Source organism: Acipenser ruthenus, chromosome 25, assembly GCF_902713425.1.
Source record: "Acipenser ruthenus chromosome 25, fAciRut3.2 maternal haplotype, whole genome shotgun sequence".
NCBI classification, from domain to species: domain Eukaryota; kingdom Metazoa; phylum Chordata; class Actinopteri; order Acipenseriformes; family Acipenseridae; genus Acipenser; species Acipenser ruthenus.
In genome coordinates this window covers 25,619,059-25,644,790 of record NC_081213.1, presented here as the reverse complement: position 1 = coordinate 25,644,790, position 25,732 = coordinate 25,619,059, and the positions used below count along the sequence as shown (strand labels likewise).

The 25,732-nt window shown below is 36.3% G+C and overlaps 1 protein-coding gene across 3 annotated transcripts in view; it reads right to left on the bottom strand.

Moving 5' to 3' along the window:
• Nucleotides 1–20,945: 20,945 nt before the first annotated feature.
• LOC117412432 (histone deacetylase 11-like) overlaps nucleotides 20,946–25,732 on the bottom strand; it is a 28,627-nt gene continuing 23,840 nt past the window's right edge. For all 3 annotated transcript variants that reach the window (XM_059000110.1, XM_059000108.1, XM_059000109.1), the window contains 2 exons: nucleotides 25,079–25,257; nucleotides 20,946–23,475 (listed from right to left, as the gene is read on the bottom strand). In XM_059000110.1, the coding sequence (XP_058856093.1) occupies nucleotides 23,233–23,475; nucleotides 25,079–25,257 (422 nt within the window). In that variant the 3' untranslated portion in view covers nucleotides 20,946–23,232. The remainder of the gene's footprint in view (nucleotides 23,476–25,078; nucleotides 25,258–25,732) is intronic.

Below are 25,732 nucleotides of genomic sequence, written 5' to 3'. Positions count from 1 at the left end.
CTAAACGTTTCCATAACACATAAAAAAAGCTGTACAATTTTAACAGGGAAACTAAGGTATGTCTTTTTATTCTGAAATGAGAAAGATGGCAGAACATCTTTAAAAGGAAAACACACCAGAGTTTGTTTACTTGCCCTGTTGTAGCCTTGTATTATATAAACACCAATGTGCTCTGCTAACTCTCCTAACTTATTACATCTTATACATCTGGTTGTTCCGTTCTCTATTAATGGGGACTTTTCATTCAAATACTGGGTTTATTAATCTCAGATTACACACTTTTGGAACTGTGCGTATAAATCTGCAGAAATTGTTAACTATATATCAAGGAGTATGTAAAAGAATTTTGCATGAGTAGCATAAAAGATTTTATTGCATATTGTATATAGATTTTCAAGTTGGAATGCATCCAGTTTACAAACAGTGAAAATATAAATTATGTATTTCCTTTTAACGTTATTGTAAATTATTTTAACATGTATGTGACGTTTGGTTTTTTTTTAGGTTTTTTTGCACAAAGGCAGCATTTAGGAATGTAAAAAGCCCTGCAAACAAATTAAGCTAACATTTTCCCTGAAAAAAAAAATGAAATCGGTTTAGCAGCAAATAGAACTGGCAAATGTATATGGAATATACCCACCCAAAAAAGTAGTATTATCATATATAAGACCTTGCTTTGTGATTTTGCACAGTTTTTTAAATCCGGCCCCAATGTAAGGAGATATTAGAGACAAAGCAATGTATCTGTATATCTGGTAAATGCGATTAGCCGATTTCACAGACCCACTTAGGATGTTTTCATACTGGGCGCATTAATGCTTCAGTGACACAATTTCCTACATTAGGATTATAGGCTTGCCTGATTATATGTGTTGAAATAATACTAAGGCTATGCTTGTCAGCTTTCAGCTTTTGTGGAATGTCTCCGGAATATGGACTATTCAGTAATACAGGTTATCTAAAATGGCGGGGTAGTTAGTGAATCTACTTTAAAATACCCATCAACATTTTTCATCAACGAAAAACCACAAAGATTTTAATTCAGCGTATTTTATTGGGAATCAAACAGATACAAGATCAATTAATCCAAACCATATCAAAATATAGGGTTAAGATAAACAAAAACATTTTACTTAGGGCTTGAAGTTTTCAGGTTTTATTATTGATCACAAGATGACCCTTTAAATTTATTTTGAGCAGATTCTGTTTCCTAATTAAACTCAGAAACATCTGTTAATTACAAAGCAATGTCATTTATTTTTACCTTCATGTCGCGACTGAACCTGATTCTGTTTAGCTTAATTTTTATTTCAAACAGATGTGACAAATTACTTTAATTGCTCATGGCTGATTGCATTTCATTCTTGCAGTCACCTAGTTTATCATTTATAGTTAGTTTTTTTCACTTGTTTAACAGAGTTATTCCTCACAGATTTTCTTTTCAGCAAAAAATACCCAATATGAAGTGTACACTGATAGCAAGTCCATCATTTAAAATCTCCTTGATTTGTAGCAAAGAAAAAAACGATCGTAAACTCAGTTTGTGATTGAATAGTTTTCTCTTTATTAGGATGTAGAGACAGCTTAACTACTATCAATTAACATTTAAAGAGAGGTAGAGATTTGGAAAATAGAAACCAAAAAGTTTAAGCCCTAGTTATACTTAACCAAATTAATAGCCAATTGAAATCCATTAATGTGACAATTCTATTGACTGTAGCATACAGTATTCCAAAGATGACGGAAATATGAAATTTCAGGATCAGATCTTTGAGCTTCAGGTTTTACCTTCATTTCTGAGGGGCTGATTTTGGACTGTGGACGCGTGTGAACTGAAGGGCACTATGACGGGTTTGTCCTTAAATTAGTAAGTACTAGCAACCAATGGCTCAGTAAGATGGCCACTTCTGAATTCAATGCAAAACAATGGCATCTTAGCATGGATACTTCTAAACACGGCAGACTAATACAAATCTTGAACTCAAAATAATACAATTTCCGACATGCAACAACTGGCACGTATTTAAACTGTAGCTGGAGGAGGTTTAAATGATTGAAGGAGAGGTTCTTGCGGTGTACTTCAGAAACAGCTTAGCCTCACTATCATATTTCACAGACATCAGGTTTTCTCATGTGACAGGAAGTTCTGAGGGGTCAGAACAAACTGGATAACAAGCTGTTCAAACTGTCAGTCGTGAGATAGCTAAGCATGGAGTTTCTCAAGTTCGGAGAACGACACTTTAACTGCAAAGAGAACCACAAATTATCAAGTGAAATGGCTGTTGAGTGTTAATTTAGGAAGAGTCATAAATGTTATATTTGAATACAATGTATGTGAAACTAGACTTTGGACTGTTAAAACAACAACCAACATGTAAGAACCTTAATTATTTCTTTACACAAGAGACCATGGGGCTGCAATGTAATTGAATTATATAAAAGAAAAATTGCCGTACTATTGTTTTCATGGGCCGCGGGAAAGAGGACAGTCTTGTAAATTAGCTTTATTATTAAAACAGCCCTATTATTCTCCTTTCTGCTTTTGAAATTGCCAATGCATCTAATTATTAAACATGACAGTGTTCTCTTTATTTCTCACATGCTGTGTAGAATCCTTTCACAGTGGTCTATTTCATCTAATGAGGGTGTTATTTTCCCATTCCAAATGAAGAAGAGCAACTACGGGTCAATATATGAAAAGCATCTTGAGAACAGTAAATGAGCAGTTTAAAAGAGCAAACCCTGCCGAGCCACACAGGATGCTCATATTTTATTGTTGCAAGCTAAAGAACCTAGAGAAAGCACCGGGTGCTGAAAAGGGACGGAGCTGTAACTGTCACCAGCCTAATCCAGAGGAATTCTAAAAGCTTCCTCTCCCTATTGTAATGCTCCAGCTGACCTTTCTCATATGAACAAACATTGGGAACTGCATGCAGAGCCGACATTCTTCAAGACACTTCCCTTCAGACAAAGGAAAACAATAAGATATGCATACCTGCTGCTGCAGTGCACGCCACTGACAGTGCAGCTAGGATGGATCTAGCCTCCAGCCCTATTGCCCAGTCATGCAAAAGTCAATGATTTCCTTTGGAATAAGGCTGACCTTTTTTTTTTCAAAATCCCTTAACCCTAATGAAGTCAGCTGCGCTACGTTACGCAAGCTAATTTAATCTACAAAGCCTCTAATGACCCCTTGAGTTAAACCCTGTACAGCATCCTGTAAAAAAAACAAACAGCTAGATAATAGACACAGTTATCAGTGTGTTTTATAAATAAACATTGGCTTTTACTTTTCATGGAATTTGTATGGGCAACGTTATGTTAAACTATATTTAAATGCATTCATTTCATTTCATATAGAGAGAACAAGTAAAGCTAGAGTGGCCATGCAAGATGTTCAATACCCTGTTTAATGGTGTATTAACAATGTAATTACAATGTAACCACACATGTAATTACATTGGAGTCAGAGACAGCTTCATTCTTTTTCCATGATTTCTACTTGATTTGACCACATTCTGCTGGTGTGCAGCTGCATTCTTTTTTTAAGCAGCAAAGCATCACTCTGTGCCAATATGATCTGCCCCAGTGCAGCACTGATATGTTTCCAGGTGGCTTATTTTCAGGCTAACTGGTCTTTCTGTGGGACAGTAACTGGGAATCTGGAGCAAGGAGTTATGCTATAATACACCATGCACACAAAACAATGTCAGTCTTTAATGCTCAAATACAACATAGACCGGTCTCTCCAGAGGCTGCTTCAGGTTTTTTCAAAAAATTGTAAATGGTAAACAGAAAAACAGCAGGACACTAAAAATGTCACTGTTAATATAGAATATGAAGAAGGACAGTCATTGTATCCCACCGGTTTCAAACCTAGAATTAGTCAATTTTCTACTATTTCATTGAGAGAAACACAACATGCAGTATGAAGCAAAACCCCAGTAAGCAGAAAAGTAGTTTATCTAGTAAATTACTAGGATTTGAGATTGATATATGGTACTGCAGGGTTATTTGCCATGTCTGTCCAGAAATATAATATTTTAACTGTAGAGCTCATGCAGACTCCATCAGACAGACCATCTGAAGAATCTGTTCAGCTGACCTCATCGTGCATTTTACTTAAACTGTACTGAGTTTAGAATGTTTAAGAAATGCAGAAACACTATCAAATAAGTTATCTATAATGCATGTGTGAAGGTGTTGTTTTCAAATGATTATGTGTTTGTATCTTCGTCATGGTTTACATTAAGAGTATATCATTAATTCTGAGTCTATTGCTAGGTGCCAGTTGGACCTGAATAGTGAATCCATCAGCAGCAGTAGCTGTGTCTTGTAAAGATGGAAATGACACTCATCTCTTCTTAAACAGTTCAGACACAGAAGTCAGTGTTTTCAAAGGTTCACTTTGGAGGCCTGTGCAAGACAACCTAGCACCGCCTCAGCTGTCAACACGGCTTACTCACAAACAAACATAGACATATGAACTGTATGATCTTGACAGCCTACAACAGTCCCCTGTCAGAGCAGATATCAAACGAGCGGCTCACTGTTTACTTTAGGTATGGCATCTCTTCTATAGGGAAACACAAGCAATTCTGCCAAATGATCCATGCCCAGGGGTGCCGGTCCTCGTTACCTAGTCATCTTAAAGCACGCATTTACTCCTGTGTCATTGAGCAGCAAAATAGAAAGGATAAGATCTCAGTTCTCCTGTGTACCATGGGACCATAGACTACAAGCTAAGTGGGGGTTATGATTAGCAACATACAATTATACTATATAATGTTTAAAGTGTCGCTGTCACACTTTAGATGGTAATTGTTTTTCCAAGAATACAGAACACAATGGAGTTACGCAGTGGTTATATAAGATATCTTTAATGTTTCAGTGGGGGGTAGACCACTGCTGCACCTCATGTTGGGGTCTCCATCACACCCGGAACCCTGTGAAGATGTCTTTCTTTGCCTTCCTCCAACCTTTGCCCTCCAAAGCTCTTCTTAAGTAGACACCTACAATCTGCACAGAACTCCTGGATAAAAGTGATGTTTTGACAGAATGGTTAGGAATCCTGTTTTCTTCTCAAAGGAAAATTCCTTTGAAGCTGGTGCATCCAGAAGAAAAATCGGCAATGAGAGCTGTCATCAGTGCATTTTATAAATAAACAACATTGCAGGTAAAAAGTGATTTTCTGTTCAGGAAATGGAACAGGAAAAATAGCTTGTTAAGACATAATTTAAGACTTTGTTAATCTGTGCTCTGAATAATTCATACCACTATGGACGGTGTTAATTAATTTTAATGCAAATTATCTTGCAGAAATAACGAGTTATTTGGACAGAAATGCTTGCAATTTAAAATGCCAGCTACTGTCTGTTATAAGTCTTTTATTCCTACATTTGCTGCATGTCTCCTTTTATTTTTCTTGCATTAATTCCAGAGACAATGATCCTCTTGTGCTAAATTAAAACCAGCGGCTAGATTCACACTGAAGTAATCTGAGGGCAAATAACTCATCCTGCTACAGTACAAATAGTCTTTCTCCTTAATAGCGTCCTATGCATTGTTTACAGATCTTACATCAAACGTCTTTGGTTTTGGTTATTGCTGAAAAAACTTTATACCAACTATACTGATTTTTCTCAGAAAACCAGGGGGTTTACTACCAGCAAGCTACAGGAGCACTCGTTCTAAGTTCTACCCAATGCTGATTTATTAGTAACATCATTTTTATTTTTAATTGCTTTGAACAAAATGTGTTGTATCTTGAAAAAACCTCCTCCAGTGCAATTAGGTTTTTTTTTGGTTTTTTTGGGTTTTTTTTAGGGACACTTTCTAGTCGAGCATGCATTTAATTTCACAGGAATTGAAGTGTATTTCAATAAGATCAGGCTGAAAGAATAAATTAATCAAACTCCAAACACAGGGAACTTGGAAAACATTGTTTGATTATTATGTGATCAACAGTGAGGTAAGCCACATTTGAGAGACTCACTGCCACACCATATCTTAATGTGATGTAATTTCCCAGTAGCCTCCTCTGTTCCATATCAACACAACCATTTGATACAAGCTTACTGATACAACACATATCAGATGGCTGTATCGAGATGCCTCACTGCCTCACATGGAAACTGTACAAGAGAGGCACAAGCAGTAGAGCGGTACTTTTTTAACACTGACAATCAAAACCTCTTTCTTGACATCCTCTGGAGTACAGATCACAAGATAATATGCAAAGATATGAAGAATGTAAAGCAAGCAATGGTTTAGGGAGCTAACTCGTTTGAACCTGTCAACCTACCTGCCATTTGTATATATCGGTCACAATCAAGCAGGGAAACTCGACCATGCAGTGCTTTAGCATTTCACTTGTGCTCACTTTAAAGGGAGGATTGGAAGTGAAATCGCCTCACTAAACCAATTGCTCCAAAACATAAATGCTGAACTGTATGTTGTACTGTAGGCTTATTAATAATATATATTTTTAAAAGTAGATTTAAAAGTCAAACATCTCAGATGGCCTACAGTACATTTCCAGGACTGTAATACCCTTATTTACCAGGCCTTTCCATATTGCTCATATAACTTTCCTGGTCTTAATTGTAGTTTAAACCTGGGACATTTTACTCCCGCACCATCTGTGTGTTTTTTGTGCTCCTGATCGCTCTGTTTCGGTTGGGATTTCACAGTGGTTAACTATGCAAACTCATCATTTTGATAGAGACTACAGGTGCATTCATTTCCAATCAGCTAATCAGTTCAATGACATTCCCTGCATGCTTACACCAATAGCCATCTATTCTTGAATGTTGATGTGTCAAGGCTTTTAAGTAAAAGTGCTTAGCCTGACAATGCACGTGTATATGTAAATGTTTTTTTTATAAGCTATGCATGTCATCCAAAGCTTCATGCAAGCAATCTGTGATGAGAATGTTAACAAGCATGTTTCATGTGAATTTACGTCTTTTGCATGATGATGGAGTCATATTTTAAATATTTTATCTTTTTAAAATTGGGCTTGACAGCAACTTTATAGAGACCTGGGTCAACCACAATGCAAGCATATACCTAACATGCAATTTAAGCAAAATAACTATGTTTGGGATTTGCAGTATTCAGCTAAGCTAATGTTAATTGTATGTACTGAATATCTTACTGAAAGTTAGGAGTTCAGTTTATTTTGTCTTTGGGGAAGAATGAAATGTTAAATAATAAGTTCTGGAAAGTAATTGCAAATGTATTTTGATTGACAATTTGAATCTCAGAGAGCAACTAAAATTCCTTCCATGTGATATGTCTTACTGATGTATTTGTTAAAGCCACTTGGAGCAGAGTTACCTGGGAGGAACTTTCATGGTTACACCCTGGTGTGCCAGCTTAACTTAAACAGAAGAGATGTTTTGACGTCTCTTTTAAAGTCACAGGGGTGCTTCAGACTTCAGAGTTTAAGAAGTGGATATGATGTGATGCCTGAAACATACACTTATATACCAAGTGATTCTACACAAGAAGAATAGTACATTTCTTATGATAACTGTGGCATTTCAGAGCTATTCCAAATTGCTCTTTACATTCAGTTTCTCAATTCCATCCAGCTTATGTGTGTCTCTGTCAAAGTCTGCCTTCCATTAATGTTTTTGGAATTCAATATGTATCAAATGTGAAAGCATTTTCTTTTCATCTTTTCCCCAAAACAATTGCATTCAAAATCCACATGTCATATTTCATTATACTTTTGAGTACGATGTAGGAATGGATTGAATGCTATGATTAAACATACAAGGTTACTTAACCAATACTGGTACACCAATGAGAGGGGTATTTCATGGTTTATATTATCCATTTATTTGATTTATCCTATCATGATTTAATCAAATGTTATTTTATTGAGGTACATATGTTATCTAGGCTAGTTAATGCATATTTTAAATAGCCATATGCTATAAGGAACTGTGAAATTCACTGCACTTGCATGTGTAAACTATATGATGTAAACTATAGGGCAGCAGTGTGGAGTAGTGGTTAGGGCTCTGGACTCTGGACCGGAGGGTTGTGGGTTCAATCCCCAGTGGGGGACACTGCTGCTGTACCCTTGAGCAAGGTACTTTACCTAGATTGCTCCAGTAAAAACCCAACTGTATAAATGGGTAATTGTATGTAAAATAATGTGATATCTGTATAATGTGAAATAATGTATAATGTTAACAATTGTAAGTCGCCCTGGATAAGGGCGTCTGCTAAGAAATAAATAATAATGATCATATACACATTCAGCATATGATACATACATGAATATATACTGTGCATGCCCAAATACAACTATAACTTTAGAAACAATCACAGTGATAAGCTACAACTGTTTAATGGCTAAGTTGACAAAGATTTTGGCTAGCGCCCTCATTAGTGTACTATAGTTCTTTAGACATTTGACCTTAAACTTAAATACTGACATTTAAACTAGGAGGAAAAATAATCTTGTGGGATTTTAGGCTGAACCTTTTACCCCAATTCAAACAAGCCTCCTGTTGTGTAGTGTGATTATCTTGAAAATCAAACACATATTCCTGCAGTAGGAGGTTCACATACTGTAGCTACACTATGTAGCTTAAAAGCAGTTTAAGAATCAGTATTATTGCTCAGTGTTATAAATGCCACACACTTTATTGTGCCACATGGATGAACGTTGTGTTGCTTTGCAGTTATGTGGCCCATTGTAACACCTCAGGAATATCGTTGTGCTATATTCCCAGACAGCCATTTCCAGCAAGGAATCTGTGACGGGCCACACTGTGGAAATTAAAGCAAAACTGACAAGGTTCAGGCAGAGATGATTGGGGCATGAAGTAATAAAACAAGTCTAATAGTCCAATTATTTTGAAATGATCTTTATGTCTACAACTCGTGTCCATTTTATATTTACATTCAGTTGTACGTTTTACATTAACTGCTGTTTATTAGACAGCATCTTTTATTGCAGTTGAAGTGTGGTTTTGTTCATTTATGGATTAATATATTTAGTACTTTGAGGAAGTGTCTTTAGAATCAATTCAAAATATAAAAACTGCATTACAGGGCATATGATTTCACTCAGTATAAACTGTACCCCAATTCTCCAGACACAATAGCATGACATTCTCTTATACATTTTGTTAAGCTCTAAAACTGAATGATGTCATTTTTTTTTTTTTTTTTTTTTTTTACAATAAGTGGGCATATGGTTTATTGATGTGATGAATCCATTTGATATGTATGCTTTTCTTGTAGATACTTGACTAGTACTAATACATGGTAGTACTGAAGCTGGATGAATGAATATACGAATGATAAATGAAGTTTCAAGCACCAGCAGATAGGACAGGTGGCTCAGCATTGCCAGGTAAGGCCAACTGCAAAGTGGAGGCAAGGTCGACCAAATGATGTAATGACATACAAGTATGAAAATAAGGAATGTATTCATTTTTTTTACCTCATCACCACAAAACAAATGCCAATGCTATGTGTTCACCAACATGAGCGCACCTGGGATTACAGATGAGGATGTTTTAATTGTCAAACCATGCAGTCCATCATTTCAAACAATCCCCTTTATGTTGGGTCTATTACTGTATTACTGCTTCACTTAAACAGACGTGAGCACAGTACTCAATTATTTTATCTTTAAAACATTTATTTCAAAAACAAACTGATGTAAGTCATGTGGAACCACTTATGTGAATACAATAAGGCTATGCTTCAGGAATCATTTCTGGTAACTATCTTTTTTTTCTACCATCTGTCAAAAACCTTAATAATCTCACCCTGACGTTGCAGAACCACCCTTCTAGATTCTTATCAAAATTCTCAAAAGTTTAAAAAGTGTCATTCTGGTTTCCTTGGCAGGATCCAAGTTTGTTTTCCAGTAGCTTTTTTTTTCTCCCCGAGACCTTGTCCTTCAGGTCTTTAGCAAACCAAAATCTTTTACAATTTTTAACATGCAAAGTATGTTTTTCATTAGTATTCCCTACATATACGTGTCCATGAGTATCCCATTACCAGCTTTCCTCTGGGGAAAGTTCTACACTGACCTCTCTGTAAAAGAATCCACTAACTTAGCACTTATACTAAATGTTTTCCCCTCTCGTTCAAATAATTCATTTTACTATTTGTGAAAGAAAACAAAGGCAGAGGCTTTGCAATGACAATTTAAGCAATGCATAAAAAACAGTAATTGCTTTTGTCAAACAATATATTACACTATTCTATTAAGACACCGAAAACACCAGCAGTCCAGACTGACATATTTTTTTCCATATTGGCTCCAGATGGTAACCGTTAACAGAAAGTGCGTTTATTTGAAAAATTACAACAAACAAACAAAATGTGAATTGTGTATATGTGAAGGGATGCTCACATTTGTTTAAATGCTTGAAATATCTGTAATTCATGCAACCTGGGTTCTTTTACAGCAGGCATTTCAGATTAGGTTATATGATAAGTACTATTACTAGTTGTGTCTCCTCTATGTCTCATCTGTGTAGTTACAGCAGCATCAGTGCACTGAATAGTCAGTGTGGTTCCACTGTTGCATTCTTAGGTAAAACCATGTGTTTTTCATGCTAACTGCAATAACAATCATATTAAAAACATTTATGTAGTGCATTTCCAGTCAAACATGCCAAGGAGCTAGAGTGTACATACTGTAAGCAGCATTGTTTGGGGCTCTTGAAAAACACTGGCACTTGAAAAAATATGTATGTGTGCCTTCATTCCTCCTTGGAACAAACAGCACTTATTGGCACACAACACGGAATCTTGTATTGAGAACACAGCACAGGGGCTTTTTAAATTTACTTTGTTGTTAATTCCGACCGGTCATTTTCACTGCAACAGTAAATAGATATGTAGTTAGCAAATATGTCTTTTTTTTTTCTTTAAAGGTACACTGTAGTCGGTAGAAACATTTTTTTTTTTTGTTTGCAATGTATCCAGTCAGAGAACACAAAGGCTTTCAGCTGGAAATGAAACTGATAGAAAAAATAACTATGTCAGGCCTGTTTTCAATTGTAATGTAAATTCAATTGAGTCAGTATGGGGCCCACAAAAGAAATCAGTGATGTAACAAAAACAAAAATATTTTCTCCAACTTCTTTTTTTTATGTTTTTTTTTCTACAGTGATATTTTTTTATTATTATTATTATTTGTTTATTTAGCAGACACCTTTATCCCCCCCCCTCCATTTTATCTGATTATCTGTGCCAATGGGATGGTGAGTGGAATTTTGGCCCCAGTATTTAACCACTGTACCACTACGCATGCTAAAACACTGACCTAGTTATTCACAAGATGATATACCTCACACTATAAAGCAGCACAGCCAAATGGAAGAAAGTGACGCCAAGTACAAACCCAAAAAATTAATTAATCCAAAGCTGCCAATGTCACTGAGCATTTCACACAGCCATTGGGATCCTCTCTAAATACAGAGAAAGAAAGAAATTAAGAGCTGTACTCTCAACTGACATCTACAGACATTTTCATCAACACAATACAACAGCCGTCAAATCTTATGTGTGCCTGCCTTTGACTTCAAGAAAAAAAACAGAAAAGCAGACCAAAAGTTTCCAATTAAAATACATAGAATGACAGGTACCGTTGTCACCCAACAAATTACATTTTATTTAGTTCGGCAGTGGACTTCCTGCAAGACCTAAAATGACTGACAATGACAGCTTAGATACAGTTGCGGAATCCATCCATGTTAATTTCAAGGACAAACTAAACAAAATGTATCGGGCAAGAGACTGTGAAAATATACATAATTAAAGATGTGTATGATTGTTAGAAGTAATCATAGTGGTTTTTAAAGCAGTCGTGTTGGTAGTAGTCGCAGTAGTGGTCATAGTAATAGTAGTAATGGTGTATTCAGGTGTATTCAGTTTTACAGTTTTTTTTTTTTTTATTCTGTAAACACATGGATAGAGTTACAGTTTAAATCCATTACATGGCATAATAAGAATGCAGTTCCATAGCAAAACAACACTATGATTTCATTCTGTTTGCACGTTTTCATGTGAAGGCAAAAGCACTGCCACAGGCCAACTGCAAAGCAAACACAGACGTCTGTGGTTGATAAATTCATTGTTATTTTTAAGTAGGAAACTTACAAACAATAACACTGTGCAAGGAGATTTTCAAGCTGCAGACTAATTTGGGTAGACCACAAAATGTAATTTCTTAATACCATGTACATTTAATATCATGTAAACTACTGTCTAACAGGTGGCTAATATGTTAAATCAGTTGTGAAAAATGACAATAATAATCCAACAATATTTCAGCTACATATTTTTTTGCATTTTCTTTCCAACGAAAAAAAGGCATTGGCAAATTTCACAGTGAAGTAGTATCAAGAGAATAACTGTTATTCTTTTGCATTTCTTTGAAGGTTTAGTACTGGGGACAAAATTGTAACACTATTCCTCCAACATCTGGTTTTGCATTCATGCAAGTCATGTGTGCAACATGATACCTCGTTCCTCAATCCCATGAGCAATCCCATTGCAAACACAATCCAGAGAACACAACTGCAAGATTAGAACACAACCCACAGCATTATACGACAGAGGGAAACTTCAAAGAGGAAAATATATAAGCCATAAAAGTTTTCTTAATACGGAAAATGCATGTAAGTGAATATTTTCACCCCTGCTCATGGCACTGTACTGTATTTTACATTACACTACTAAAGAATATTATAAACACCCTTTTAGTCACTTGTCACTAATTTGAGCTAATTTTACAGTGCAATTTAATCGATTATTTAAATGTCTGCTAATTCTATTGTACTGTACTCTACTACCCAATACAGAAGTTTACTGTTTTGTCCTTATTTGCTGAAACGGACGGCCTCTATCTTGAACATTTCTACAATACAAAGGGTATATGTGTTTTCTGAAAGAGACAGCTGTGATGTATTGTAGGATTATAAGGCACAGCGGCTTTGTCAGTTTGATCAATCTGACACATCGATTCATTATTAAAGGGCAAGGCTCTCTGGATTAAGCAGCTCTAAATGGATGATCCTCTATAAAACAGGACCAGTAATGCTAATCCTTCTTGCTGCAGGAGGAAGGTTAGCCAATACACTTTCCACCTTCAAGCCGGAGGGCCTTGCAGACTCATTCAACATTCCTGAAATGGCTATCCTGGCCTCTCCCTGAAGAAGCCACAGTTTGCAATAAAATCGATCAGTTTCTTAGAGAGTTATCAAGGGAAAGTATATACCTCAATCATGTTGATTATTGATTTTTGAAGAGATTACTTAGACAGTGTTATGCAGCCTTTTTCAAGGTGTTTTTTAAATACAGAAAACAAAATGTGGGTAAAAAATAAAAATTCCCATCCTTAATGAGCCACTGTACTATTATATAATGTATTTATTTTTTGAAAGGATAAAGGCATCACATTTTACAAAACTAATTGCAAACAGCACGAAGGCCTCATTAGCACACTCAGGTTGCTTCTTTCTCAGTTTTATAGCATTCTCATGGATTTTTGTTCTTACAGACAGGAGAATAACGCAACTCCTAAGATGTCTTATAATAAATTCCTAAACAACTAGCGCATCAGCCTATTGCTTCTGGGAAAATAACTGAGCATGGGAAATACAAAAAGGGCATCAGTTAAATGTATTATAATAATGCAAAACAAAAAAAAATAAATAACAGCATGGATTTGTCATCCGACATAGAACACAGCAATAACTATTATGTAAAACAACCTCCCATTACTGTATGAAAAGGCAGCCAAGCTAATTTATCGTACCTCATGTAATAATCAGCTTAGCATTCCTCTCTGGAGTTTATCCAATATTAAATAGTACACCCAGGTTTGTTTTGAGGTAATGTGGCACAAGCTATTGGCTGGGGTGAGAGCAATACAAGGCTTTTTCTGTTGTATTGACTTCAGAGGTACCAACACTGTGTTTATGAAACAGAATTTAAGCAAATGCCTTAATTTCTATCATATAACATATTTTTTTTTGCATTAAAATAATGTTCTGAATTGTGGTGCATGTTGTATGGATATGTTTAATATTACAAAGTGGTGAAATGTATTAGTGATTCTGGTTCATTTCATGTAGCATGATGTAATGGATTTAACAAAAATGAACAGATGACATGTTAAGAAATATTAAATAGACAATAAATAAAATAGCATACACAATTTAAAACCTGTTCAGATTGTATTTGATAAAAATGAATTGAAAAGATCTGAAGAGAGAACCTAAAGCAAGTTAAATCTATGCATCTACAGGAAGTGAATTATTGACAATTTTAAAAATCACAACTAAAGGATTCTGACGGCTTTAGCTGCAATGTTGCCTTTTCTGTCTTTTCTTTGTACCCTTTATTTGTTTAATGTAAAGACTTGGAAAACATCCCCAGTGGTGAGCCGAGGATATCAGTATTGTGCAATATTTGGATATCATCCTTCAGTTCTTTATTATGACTCCCAGACAGCTGCCGCACACATTTGAGATGGAGAAATAGAAACTGGGATGTATTTCTTTTAGGCAGGTTGGATGTAGCGAGCGCTGCCCCGAGCAAGTCAACGCAGCTCTGCAATTTTTATTTTGACACCAGCAGAGCTTCAAATACTAGCACGAGGCGAGAGAAAATTGATCAGATCATAATTACATTTTCAGTAGCCTGTCATGTCATGGAGATTAGTGTTGCATGACTTCAACGTTTCTCAAATGAGAGAGGATTTCCACGTGCGAGAGTCTCGGGTGTAAATCTTTGATCCCTGTATTAGAGCGTGTTTTTGTATCTCAGTGACCTTCTGCAACAGAAATAGACTTTGTCCTTGAGTTGCCGCTTCTCTTATTAAGAATAGTACAGGAGTGTTATTTATAGGCTCAGCTTTCATCTTTTTTTTTTATTCCTTGACTGCATCAGTATCTGTGATGTCATTTTATATTTTGGTATCAGGTGTCTCAATAGAAGTAGAACAGTGGTGCCAGACCCGTTTGGAAAAGGCAGCTTTTTCAAAAGAAGCCCAGAATAAAAATGACACATTCAAATAAAGAACAGTGGGCGTGTTCTAATAGTGGTCATTGTACAGTTGTTGAAAAGGTCATTTCTTTTTCAGGTTTTGCAGGGCAGCAGTGCAGATGACTGGCAACATGAACAGAAAACATCAAGGAAGGTGATTGGTTGGTCCCTGCTCTATTACACCTGTATTCTATATTATTCCTACCCATCAGCTGTACTCTTAAAACATTACCTCTGTATTACTCACCCTGGATAAGGGCGTCTGCTAAGAAATAAATCATAATAATAATGCTATCATCCACCTTCTGGGCTATTAAAACAGGTACATTTGGGAATAAGAATATCCAGTGCAACTGAGGCTGATAAAATAATAAAAGACATATGAAAAATGTAACTACCGGTAGCTTTGAAGAGAGAATGACAACCATAGTTAACACAATTTACTAGTTCAGCCATGCATTGAGTGAATACATACGTACAAACACTTGAATACAGTGTAGAGCCACTAACATTGAGGTATTTATTTATACAAAACCACTCTAAATTACTAAAAGCCTCTAGCTTTGTCTAGCTCTTCAGATATGTTAGAGTGTACAATGACAACCCGAGGACATTTTACACCCTGAAGTTTCTTAAAGTCAGACTTTTTCAGAAATAATTGGAGTTCATCTTCATGTCCTCTATTCTTCAAATGCTTCCGAAGACCTATCAGCATCATCTCTGCTGAAGCATCTGTAAACAGACTGGCCGCATTCACTGTAACCGCAGTATAACTCAGAATGTTTTGGTACGTTTGAAGTAACGTGTGACTGTAGTTGACCTTTTGCCTTCGGGTCCCACTGGAAAACAGCATGGATTGTCAGATGCAGAAACAGCTGTGCTTACTTGCAAGGTGTTAATGAAAATGATTGTTTTGACAGCACAATCTTTCATTCTTCAAAAATGAGCGCTAATATATTTATCGATTATAAAAAATATACAGGCCTTGGGTTTTGTGACCATGACAGGATAGCCATGGAGGGACAAGAAAATTCACAACCATTTGTGTGCAGATACAGCAAGTTAGATCTCTCCATAGTTGAATATGTTTGCAGGTTTTTTACAGTGAGCTTTGGAATATAATGACTTTAAAACATTTTGGGACTACATCAGAAAACAGACATCTGTGTAACAGACAGTGCTGTGTCTTGTGAAACACATCTGTTAGGGATAATGCTGCCCCCTGCTGGTGAGATGACTCACTAATCCTCATTTAAACGGATCTGATCCTTCTGCACAGTGGTTAAGTCTCTTTCTTGTGATTGGGAGGTAGCCACAGTTTTACGGTTAATTCAAATAAGGCAAACTTAACCTTAACCAGAGCCTGGGTTGAATCACATTTTCTTTTGAGTCGCCATTTTAAAACTTGCTATTAGTCTTGAAAACGACAACACTATTTAGATGAATGAAACAGTCGCCACTGTGTTCAAACTGGATTACAAATCTCATACTCATTGTAGAGGGTGGTTAATACTGTTGATATACTGGATTACCCTTTATGTAACCCAGCTCAGTTAACAAGCATGATTTATATAGTTTGTAATAATAATCGGCCACAGTGGACTTTAGCTGCTGGAATTCCCAGCATGCACCCTTGTCTGTCGATCAGACATGATCGGCACTGTATTTTAATGGCTACCTCGCCACTGCTCTTCTAAAACCTTTCTGTGACAGTGTGATCCTTTACAGATGTATTCATTAGCAAGGTAGAAATATAGAACTATAAACTGGGTTAAATACAGAAATGTGTCGCCCACATGGAAAGAAAATAAAAAATACCGACAATCTTTAACTGCACGCAGCAGACCAGACTTTCCTGGAGGGAGGCATTCTACACATTGACAACAAACACGACACCCACCAGCTCCAATCTATTCAGCTCTTATCCAGACATTATCCTCCAGCACTTCACAGAGACAGCTGACAGTTTAAGCCCCACAATAAGAAAGCTGGGGTTGTCTATTTGGAGACACATAATAATGTATCACATATGTTGCTGTTGAGGATTTTGAGCCTGCCTTGCACACATGATCATTTATCGGGCTCGCAATGAAAAACGCTACTGGGATTTACTGGGTTAAAACCCATTGGTGTGGCATCTCTGTGGCTTATTGTATTAATGCAAACAGTGACCAGGGAGGTAAAAAGCAATGCAGCCCACATCAGATCTCATTCTATCACACAGGGGGTCCATTGCGTGTATTAACCATACTGTCACAGTCAGTTGTCAGTTGGCTAGAGACAATTGACTTCGTCAAGACAATCTCCTGCTGTGGTCCATATTCATTTGTGGTGGATGGTGGGCGGACAGTGTTGCTCACACATGCAACATACTAATGCAGTAGATAGTGAAGTCCTTACAGAGTTGTTCAGTGATCCCTGTGATCAATATACTGGTATTCAGTATCTCTGCATTTGTTGTTTGTGCAGGTAGAGAAGGGATTTAGTCCTCCACTTTAAGCATATCGCATAAGTGTTTGCTTGGGTTAATTTAGTACAATATTTGATTCAATTTTAGTGAAATATTTAGCTGCTGTAAAATGTCATTACCTTTCTTTTTTTTTCGAGGTAGGAAAACCATACAGTCTAGTTTAATGTGGTACAACGTGGAAAAGTATAATAAAGTATGGTACAGAAAATCAGTAATAAGTATAGTAAATACCATGGCAAAGCCAGTGAAATGTAAGCATGGGTTAAGCATGGCTAAACTGTTACATTAATGTTAATATTTACCATGTTTATATGTACTGTCCATACAACTACCTTAGTGCCACTCAATGAGCAAAACGTGTAACTTCCATGTCTTTAAATGTGAGCATTAATAAAGCATATGCCACCTGGTGGTAGGGTTTGTTTTTCTTTTCTTATCAAGGTTTCCAGTTTTCATCTTATTTTATTATATTTGGGCTCTGTCTAGGAAATTGATTCATTTAGAGAATCTAGTGTTCATTTGCAGATGATTGTTGCTTACTGTTGTCTATCAGTATGAACAATGGGATGAACCACCAGTCAGCCCAGATCCTATATTTTTATATACTTTTTTTTTTTCAAACGTACCAAAACCTAATTTAAAAAGGAACAATACTGATTCCTAACAGCCAATATTAAAATGCTGAATACTAGAGGGATAACATAATGAGTCTGTGAAAAAAAAAAAGAAATAATTTGGTTGCAATTTAATGTAGCCTTCTCCAGGATATATTTGAATAATTGATCATGACTACAACACTTTTTCATCTCTTCCTTGGACAACGTAAATGAGTTGCCACCAGCAAACACTTCAGCCTTGCCACATTTTATTGTAAGCGTCTATGGGGACTGAATTTTCATTTCTCGTAGGGGTCAAGACAACATTCAAAAATAATTAGCAGGATTTAAATAAAGGCATGCCAGGGTTTCAATGCATATCAGGCGTCTTTATGCAGTGCTCTTTCTAGTCCCAAGACCCTGAAGAGAGCCCTTGATGAGTACTGCCTCAAATTCTTTTAGGGAACTTGAGGGCAAAAATGGTTTGGGCTTGTCAATTTCCAATACCTCCAATATGTGTCCCTGTTCATCAAGAAGCTACTGTTTCTGCTAATCTGGCACTCGTTTACAACCACAGTATATATTTCATGTAAAAATGCTTTGCAGACAACATGTTATTGTGTTTGCTTGGTTCTGAACAGATTATATAAATAATGGTTGGAGATTAAGGGGTTAAAATCCTAAATTCCTAGTGAGTTATACTAGGGCCTTTCATCTATAAATAAGAACAATACAGCAGCTTCCATAATGTAATATAACTCAATGAAACAACAGCTACTGTGTCAGAAAAAAAAAAAAAATGCAGGAAAATCAAATGTTGGTCAGTCTTTGCAAAGTGTAATTCCATATAAAATGGTTCAAACAGCAATAAAATTGTTTTCTAGAGAAGAATTAAATTACACTTGCCTTATGGTCAATTTTAAAGCCATTATTATTTCAAACGTTTTGCTTGCAGCAGCTGATGAAACGACAAATTCGATATTGGACCACTGTCTCCTGCGCCTGGAAATCCTAATTGTGCTGGGAGACTTGATCAGGTGGTGCAGGACAGCTACTATGCACGACTGCTTCTTCATTCTCTCGACTCCTAATGAATTTCGACCAGGACCTCAACTTCATGAGCAATACATTCACAGGCAATAGCCTGCTCTCTCTCTTTCTCTCTCCCCAACTCTGCAACATAAGTGCCAATTAGCGCCAATAGTTGCTATAGTTTTACACTGTGGTTGCTGCACATTAACAACTGTTACAGGACCACAAGGACTGAAATCAATTGAGCAGGAAGTATTATGTGTATTTTACAAGGGGGTTGAGGATTTTTTAAATAAACTGGCTGAAAATAATAAAAGTTAACTGCCACTCAAGAGTCCAGGTGGTAAAAATAAAAAGATGTAGGATGGATTTTTACATCAGTATTAAACATTAGAGCATTTTGTACAGGAATACCCATGGTGTTGTCCAGTGGATTATTAGTAATATACTGCATATGGTGTTTGCTATTTGATAACAGGAATGGAGGATTGGGAGTGAATGGAACACAAACCATCACTGGTCTCTGGTTCGCTCTCAGGACATCATGTCTGGCAGTTTGTTATTAACTCCTGTAATTCTGGGGGTTGGCATGTAGAGAGTCACAGAATGAGTATGACAAGGTCTCCTAAAGGAGTGCTAATCAAGGGGTACAGGGCAAAAACTATCCAGAATATGTAATCAGAAAAAAGGTTGTATTTCAAGTTCTCAGAGAAAAGAAATCTGAAAGACGAAGCCTATGATAATCGTGATTTGAGTTCAGGCGGGTAAATGTTGAAAGCCGAGAAGATCAAAGGCTACCGTTGTAAATAAAGGAAGACAATTCGGTTTTTAAATGTTTGGCCACATGTGATGGAAAGTGCACCTTCTCATGTTTTATCCAGTGGCTACCCAAGCTTAGTGTAGTCTTCATATCCTTCTTTAAAGAACAGTCACTAGACACTATATCCTATGAGGTTCAGTTTACCACTCTACAAGACTACATGTTATACCCTTAGTACTTAAAGACCTGAAGCACCTAAAAGGACTTGAACAGAGTATGTATTAGTACAAAATAGGCCTACTTGCTGTACCTGGTCTTTGTGTTATTAAGTTACAGCCCCTTGGTTTGAAAATATAAATAGGATAAAGTAGCATCTAAATGAGTAACACAGCAAGCAGCTAAATGATTTCTTCAACAATGACAGGCTATTAACTCCCTTAGCGAAAGGTCTCGCTTGCTAGTAAAGTAAATTCAACTCTGCATTGTATGCAGATAACATTTAATTGAACTGTCAATAAAAAAGGGAGAAAAAAAGGAAATCTATGCAATGGGATATAATGAGTGGTGCTAACTCTTATATCGTCATTCATTTGGTTCTGCATTGCTTCCTTTATATGGGGTTGTGAACAAGCTGGGTAAATGATGTCAGGTGTACAGATGTTGCTTTGCATCACTATAATAATAAATGATCATCTGTGATTGTGTAATGAGATGCCGGTTCTCACCGTCAGCCAAAAACTGACATGCATTGCTGGATGTTTCTGCAGTCAGGGTCAGCTGCTGACCACTCATCATGCAAAGCTGAAAAGCCATCTGGGTTCTATCTGTAGCTAGTAGGAGGCTGGCATCTGTCACTAAACCTTCTCTACCACCACATAAATCCACATATCTTATCAAATACTCCTAATGCACCTTTTTTCAATAATTTCTGGGTTCAGTGTCACAGCAGTGTGCTCCTCATAAATACAAATGTAATGGGATACAAGTCCAGGTTTAAAGCAGCATGTGTCTTAATACATTTGAGCATATGTAAAGAAATAACACACGATAAGCAGTAAAGACCATTATTTTATCAATGTAACACAAACGACATCGCTTTGGCACTTTTTTTCCCACAATTGTTGTCATACAGAATTATCTTTAAGGAACAGCAAGTCAGTGTACTTACAAACATCCAATTACTAGGCTCTCCTTAGCTAGGACTACAATTAAAAAAACTGTGAAAAACTGTGTTGAAACAAAGTGGAATCAAACAGAACAATGGGGACAATGCTGAGTAAGTTGGTGCTAGTTTATTTACCACTAAATTCAATTTGCAAATGAGTCATTCAGACTGGGTTCTGAACTTCTAAATTCCCAGATAGGGTGCAATCCCATTTGAGACAAGTACAGTAAGCAACTGCTTGGGTAACGAGCACAATGAATCAAAGTAATAGAGTACTTTTCAGCTACATGTATGACCTCTACTGTGCTCTTAATTAAGGTCAAACTTGATATTGATATAAAGAACATTTCTTCTGTTTTCTTGAGAGTAAACAGAAAAAGTGGAATAAAAACAAACCCAGTCATGCTGACCCTGTTTTTTATTCAGGGGCTGCTTAGTGTATTTCTATGCGCACCAATTAAAGTGACAGATGAAAGCAAAAGCTACTTAGATATGATATGCCAGGCAGGCGCAGTGTTTGTTTTAACTGTAAGAGCACATATATCATTAAAAGCACACCACAGAGTACTGATCTGCCATGTTAAAGCACTTGTGGTCGGTTGAGTACATGTTTTTTTCTCTTTCAACAGAATCTGAACCTATAGCCTTGTGAGCCAGAGGTGAAAGTTATCTTCTGCGCCACTCACTGTGGAAATAAACTCATCTCTCCAAGGTTCTCCTAGCACTGCCCACTTCTCAAATCAAACTAGCTTTACTTAAGTCCTGTGCATTAGACCAGCAGGGTAATATTACAGGTCATATAATGGCAATGTTTTTCAATTGAATCTACCATTTCTACATAACTGTCTGTAAACAGATTTTGAAATATATGAAGCTACTGAATAATCGTATTCATTAGTGGAGTTAACACTCTCACAGTATCTTTCCCAGTAGAATTTAGAAGTTGTCATTCCCTTTCTAAGAAAACAGTTTAACAGACAGATGTTCTATTAAAGCAGGTAGTGTCAAAAAACTCTTTAGGCCACGCCAAATGAATGCTTCGATTCTCAGGGGCTTTTGCAGAGAAAATCAAGCAGCTGTTGGTATTAAAATCATATTTGATATGATTTTCTTTTTTTAATTTGTTTTATAAATTAAAGTTTATTACTGCTGCAAGAAATACATTTACAAAAGCTGTTAGGGTGTATGAATAATATTTTGTGGTCAAAATTGTGTAAAAATAATAATGCATTCAGAATTACAATCGATCAATCAACATCATTGTTAAACAATGCAAACTAAAGCATGTGGCAGCCCCCAAGAAGCATGCCTTAGTACCTTTTTAACTTCAAGTTAATGTCATCCTACATGACACATGATCATTATCATGCCAGAACAAACAAAACAGGTTTTCAGTTCTGGTTATTAAATACAATTTAAACATAATAGTATAATTATTTAAATGCAACAGTACCATTTTGAAAGCACTGTATTTGCAGTTGCTCCCCTGTTTGTTCTCCGTTAGGTAATATCGCTACCAAAATGGATATTCACAGAAATGGAGGCAAGATGCTCCTAAGGCTGTTTTTTTTGTTTTTAATATATCAAAAACCTGATTCTTAAAAAGACACCCTAGAGAAACATACATAATCAAATACCTAAGAATCTGGGTTATGTGTTTACCTCTAGAAAAGCATTGATCTGAATGATGGAGTATATAGCCCACACACAAACAATGCCTCTGCACATTAATTCAAATGTAATGGAAGTCCATCTTGTCAGTAATTCCAACCCCAAACAGCCTGGCTTTCCATGCTTAGAACCTTGGATTTAGAAGCTCCTCCTGCCTACATTCTAAAAACTATCCAGGAAATTATGTTTATAGGTGTAAACATTGTGACTTAACTGAGCAAAATAAATCTTAAGTGTACATATTAAAGTGGAAGAAAACTACTTTTTTTGCCTCCGTCAGTAGTGCAGTTAGTAAATCTTGTTAAAAAAAAAAGCTGGTCCAACCTAGATGGACAGCAAGCCTGACAACTATCAGCTGAAGCCCCAGTCACTCTAGTAGTTTTCTTTAAGTAGACCACGGTATTATAAACCTACCATAGAGAGAGGAAAACAGAGAATAAAAACACGCTACTGTTTGGGGGTAATAATCACATAACAAAAGTACAATTAGTGCAAATACTCAGCGAGATGACAAAGCTGCAGCTGATGAAATTGACTTGCTCATCATAAAAGGGACTTGGGAAGGCCTGGCTTCACTTGCTGCGGAGTCACAGTCCACCAGCCCCAGGTTATGCAAGTTAATTATAGAATCAGCTATTATCCGCGCAGTCCTCTTCTGATAGCCTCCAGACGTCACCATGAGGATCGGGATCTTCCTCCTACGAGCAGCTTTAAACAGGATTTCATCCCGTTTAATAATGCCCTGGGTATTCAAGAGAATCATATTTTTTATTATCATTAATCTAAAGTTCTTGCATGAACAGTGCAATGCATATTTCAATAGGATCTTCTTAAATATAAACTGAAACAATATTCTTGAAGGCATTCATGCACAGCAAAGCTTTTTTCAAAAAGAGGAACCGACCATCAGGCACTTAATATATTCTTGTCTCTGCTGAGTATACTTTGCTCAGTGACGCTCATAGAGATGAGGTTGCTAGTAAGTATATGTTAAATATGTGGAAAAATGCATATTTTTTTGTCAGTTGGTATAGGGCGGGGTGAATTATTTTAGCTCAATAAGGGATTGGTGCTGTAACTAAAGCTGTACAGAAAATAACCTACTCTTTGTTCCTGCTTTCCTCATTCCTCAATTTTTTAGTTTTGGTAAAACATCTTTAAAGCATTTATTTCAAAACCAGGATCTGGGCCCTCCAGTCCTCAGTGCTATCCACTGGTTACTCCTGGCAACGAGGTGCAGTGGGAGGGTACTGGTGCAGTCCTGACACTGGAGTCAGGGATGATAGCAGCAGTGTGCTGATCCTCAGCAATCAAGACAGGCTGATCTAATTGAGTTGCCTGCAGAATAATCAATTCATTTCTTCTACTCGGAACCATGGGAAAGGCTTGCTTTTTTTAATATTGTAGTTTCTTTTTGTGATTCTTAGGCTTAAAATGAAAAGGTAATATGGAGAAACTGAAGAGTAAATGTTTTGTGACATTACAGACACTCTCCCAATATTTGTTTGAAGGCGAGGTATAATATTACAGGAATAATAAATGGGGGACAATTATAGCTGCTTGTGATTTAACATTCAGCTATGGCCAAAAGTTTTGCATCACCCTATAGAATTAACTAGTTTTGCTCCATAAAGTCGACTGAAACCTGCTGAATAATGTTACGTTAACATAATGAATAATATACCGCTTTGTAGTTTTCCTTATACTTAACGGAAAGCTGACAAAAATTGAAAAATGTGACATTTCAAAATCTAACATGACATTTTGCTAAGACTTTTGTAATATAATTTTGTAGATTCTGTGATTAAATTATGTTAAATAAAATATCATATATATATATATATATATATATATATATATATATATATATATATATATATATATATATATATAATTTAATTATGTCTCAATCCTAAAATTATAGGTAATGCAAAAATTTGGCCATAGCTGTAGCCTTAAGCACGGTGCATGGTTCATGCTATAATCCTTTTCTTTCCTGTGTCTGTAATTTTGTATTCTTAAACTGTAAAAAATGATATAAATATTATATTAACTCACGGCACTTGATGCTAAAATAATAGGACAGCATTAGAAGTATGAGGTATTCTACCCATGACATCCATTATGCTGACTGGCCTTTAATATTTTAACAGTCTGCATTTCACCCTTTTTCTTCCCAATCTCTTATTTTAATTAAGCAAGCGATGTAAGGATTTAAGACTAGGGACTGTAGGCATCAGTTAAAACATCAACAGTAAAATCAATCCCTAACTTTCCAAGGCCTAATAGATCACTGGAAGCAGGTAAACTGGTCGATAATGACAGGGGTAAGTCGTTCTGCACACCTGAGGAGAAATGGCAAGGCCTCCCAGCGGATCCCCATCCAAGATATCAGTGCCTGCGTTGTAGACAAGGACGTCTGGTTTCACTTCATTCAGTGCTCCCTCCACGTGCATTTCCACCTTCTGCAGATATTCTTGGTCCTCAGTACCCCAATCCAGCTCAACCTTTCTCTTTATAGCCCCTGAAGAGAATCAGCATTTGAATCAGCCATGAAGGTATGGTGTTTTCAATCTCCACATTAAAACAAGAAGCCTAATAAAACAGCCAGCTTATAAGATAGCTTAATAATTAAGATAGCTACTAAAAAGTATAAACTACTGACAGTTATGGTTTGAATAAAACATAAAAAGTGTAAACTTTTTAGTCTCCCGATTTAATCCTGATGGATAAAATGTCCCTCATTTGATATTAAGTTCTGAAGAATATTGCATATACAAACCATGCACAGTTCTCACAGAATTCAAGCTCTTAATTATAATAAACAAAACATCAGTAACATGGTTTACAGTTCAACCCTTTCTAGATTCGATACAGGTCTGTAGCTGAGCATTTTAATTGATTTTGTTGGATTTATAAATAAAAAACAGAAATGGAAATCATACAAAACCAAACCCGCCTTGTCAAATTCACACATGTAAACATTTATGGCATTGTCA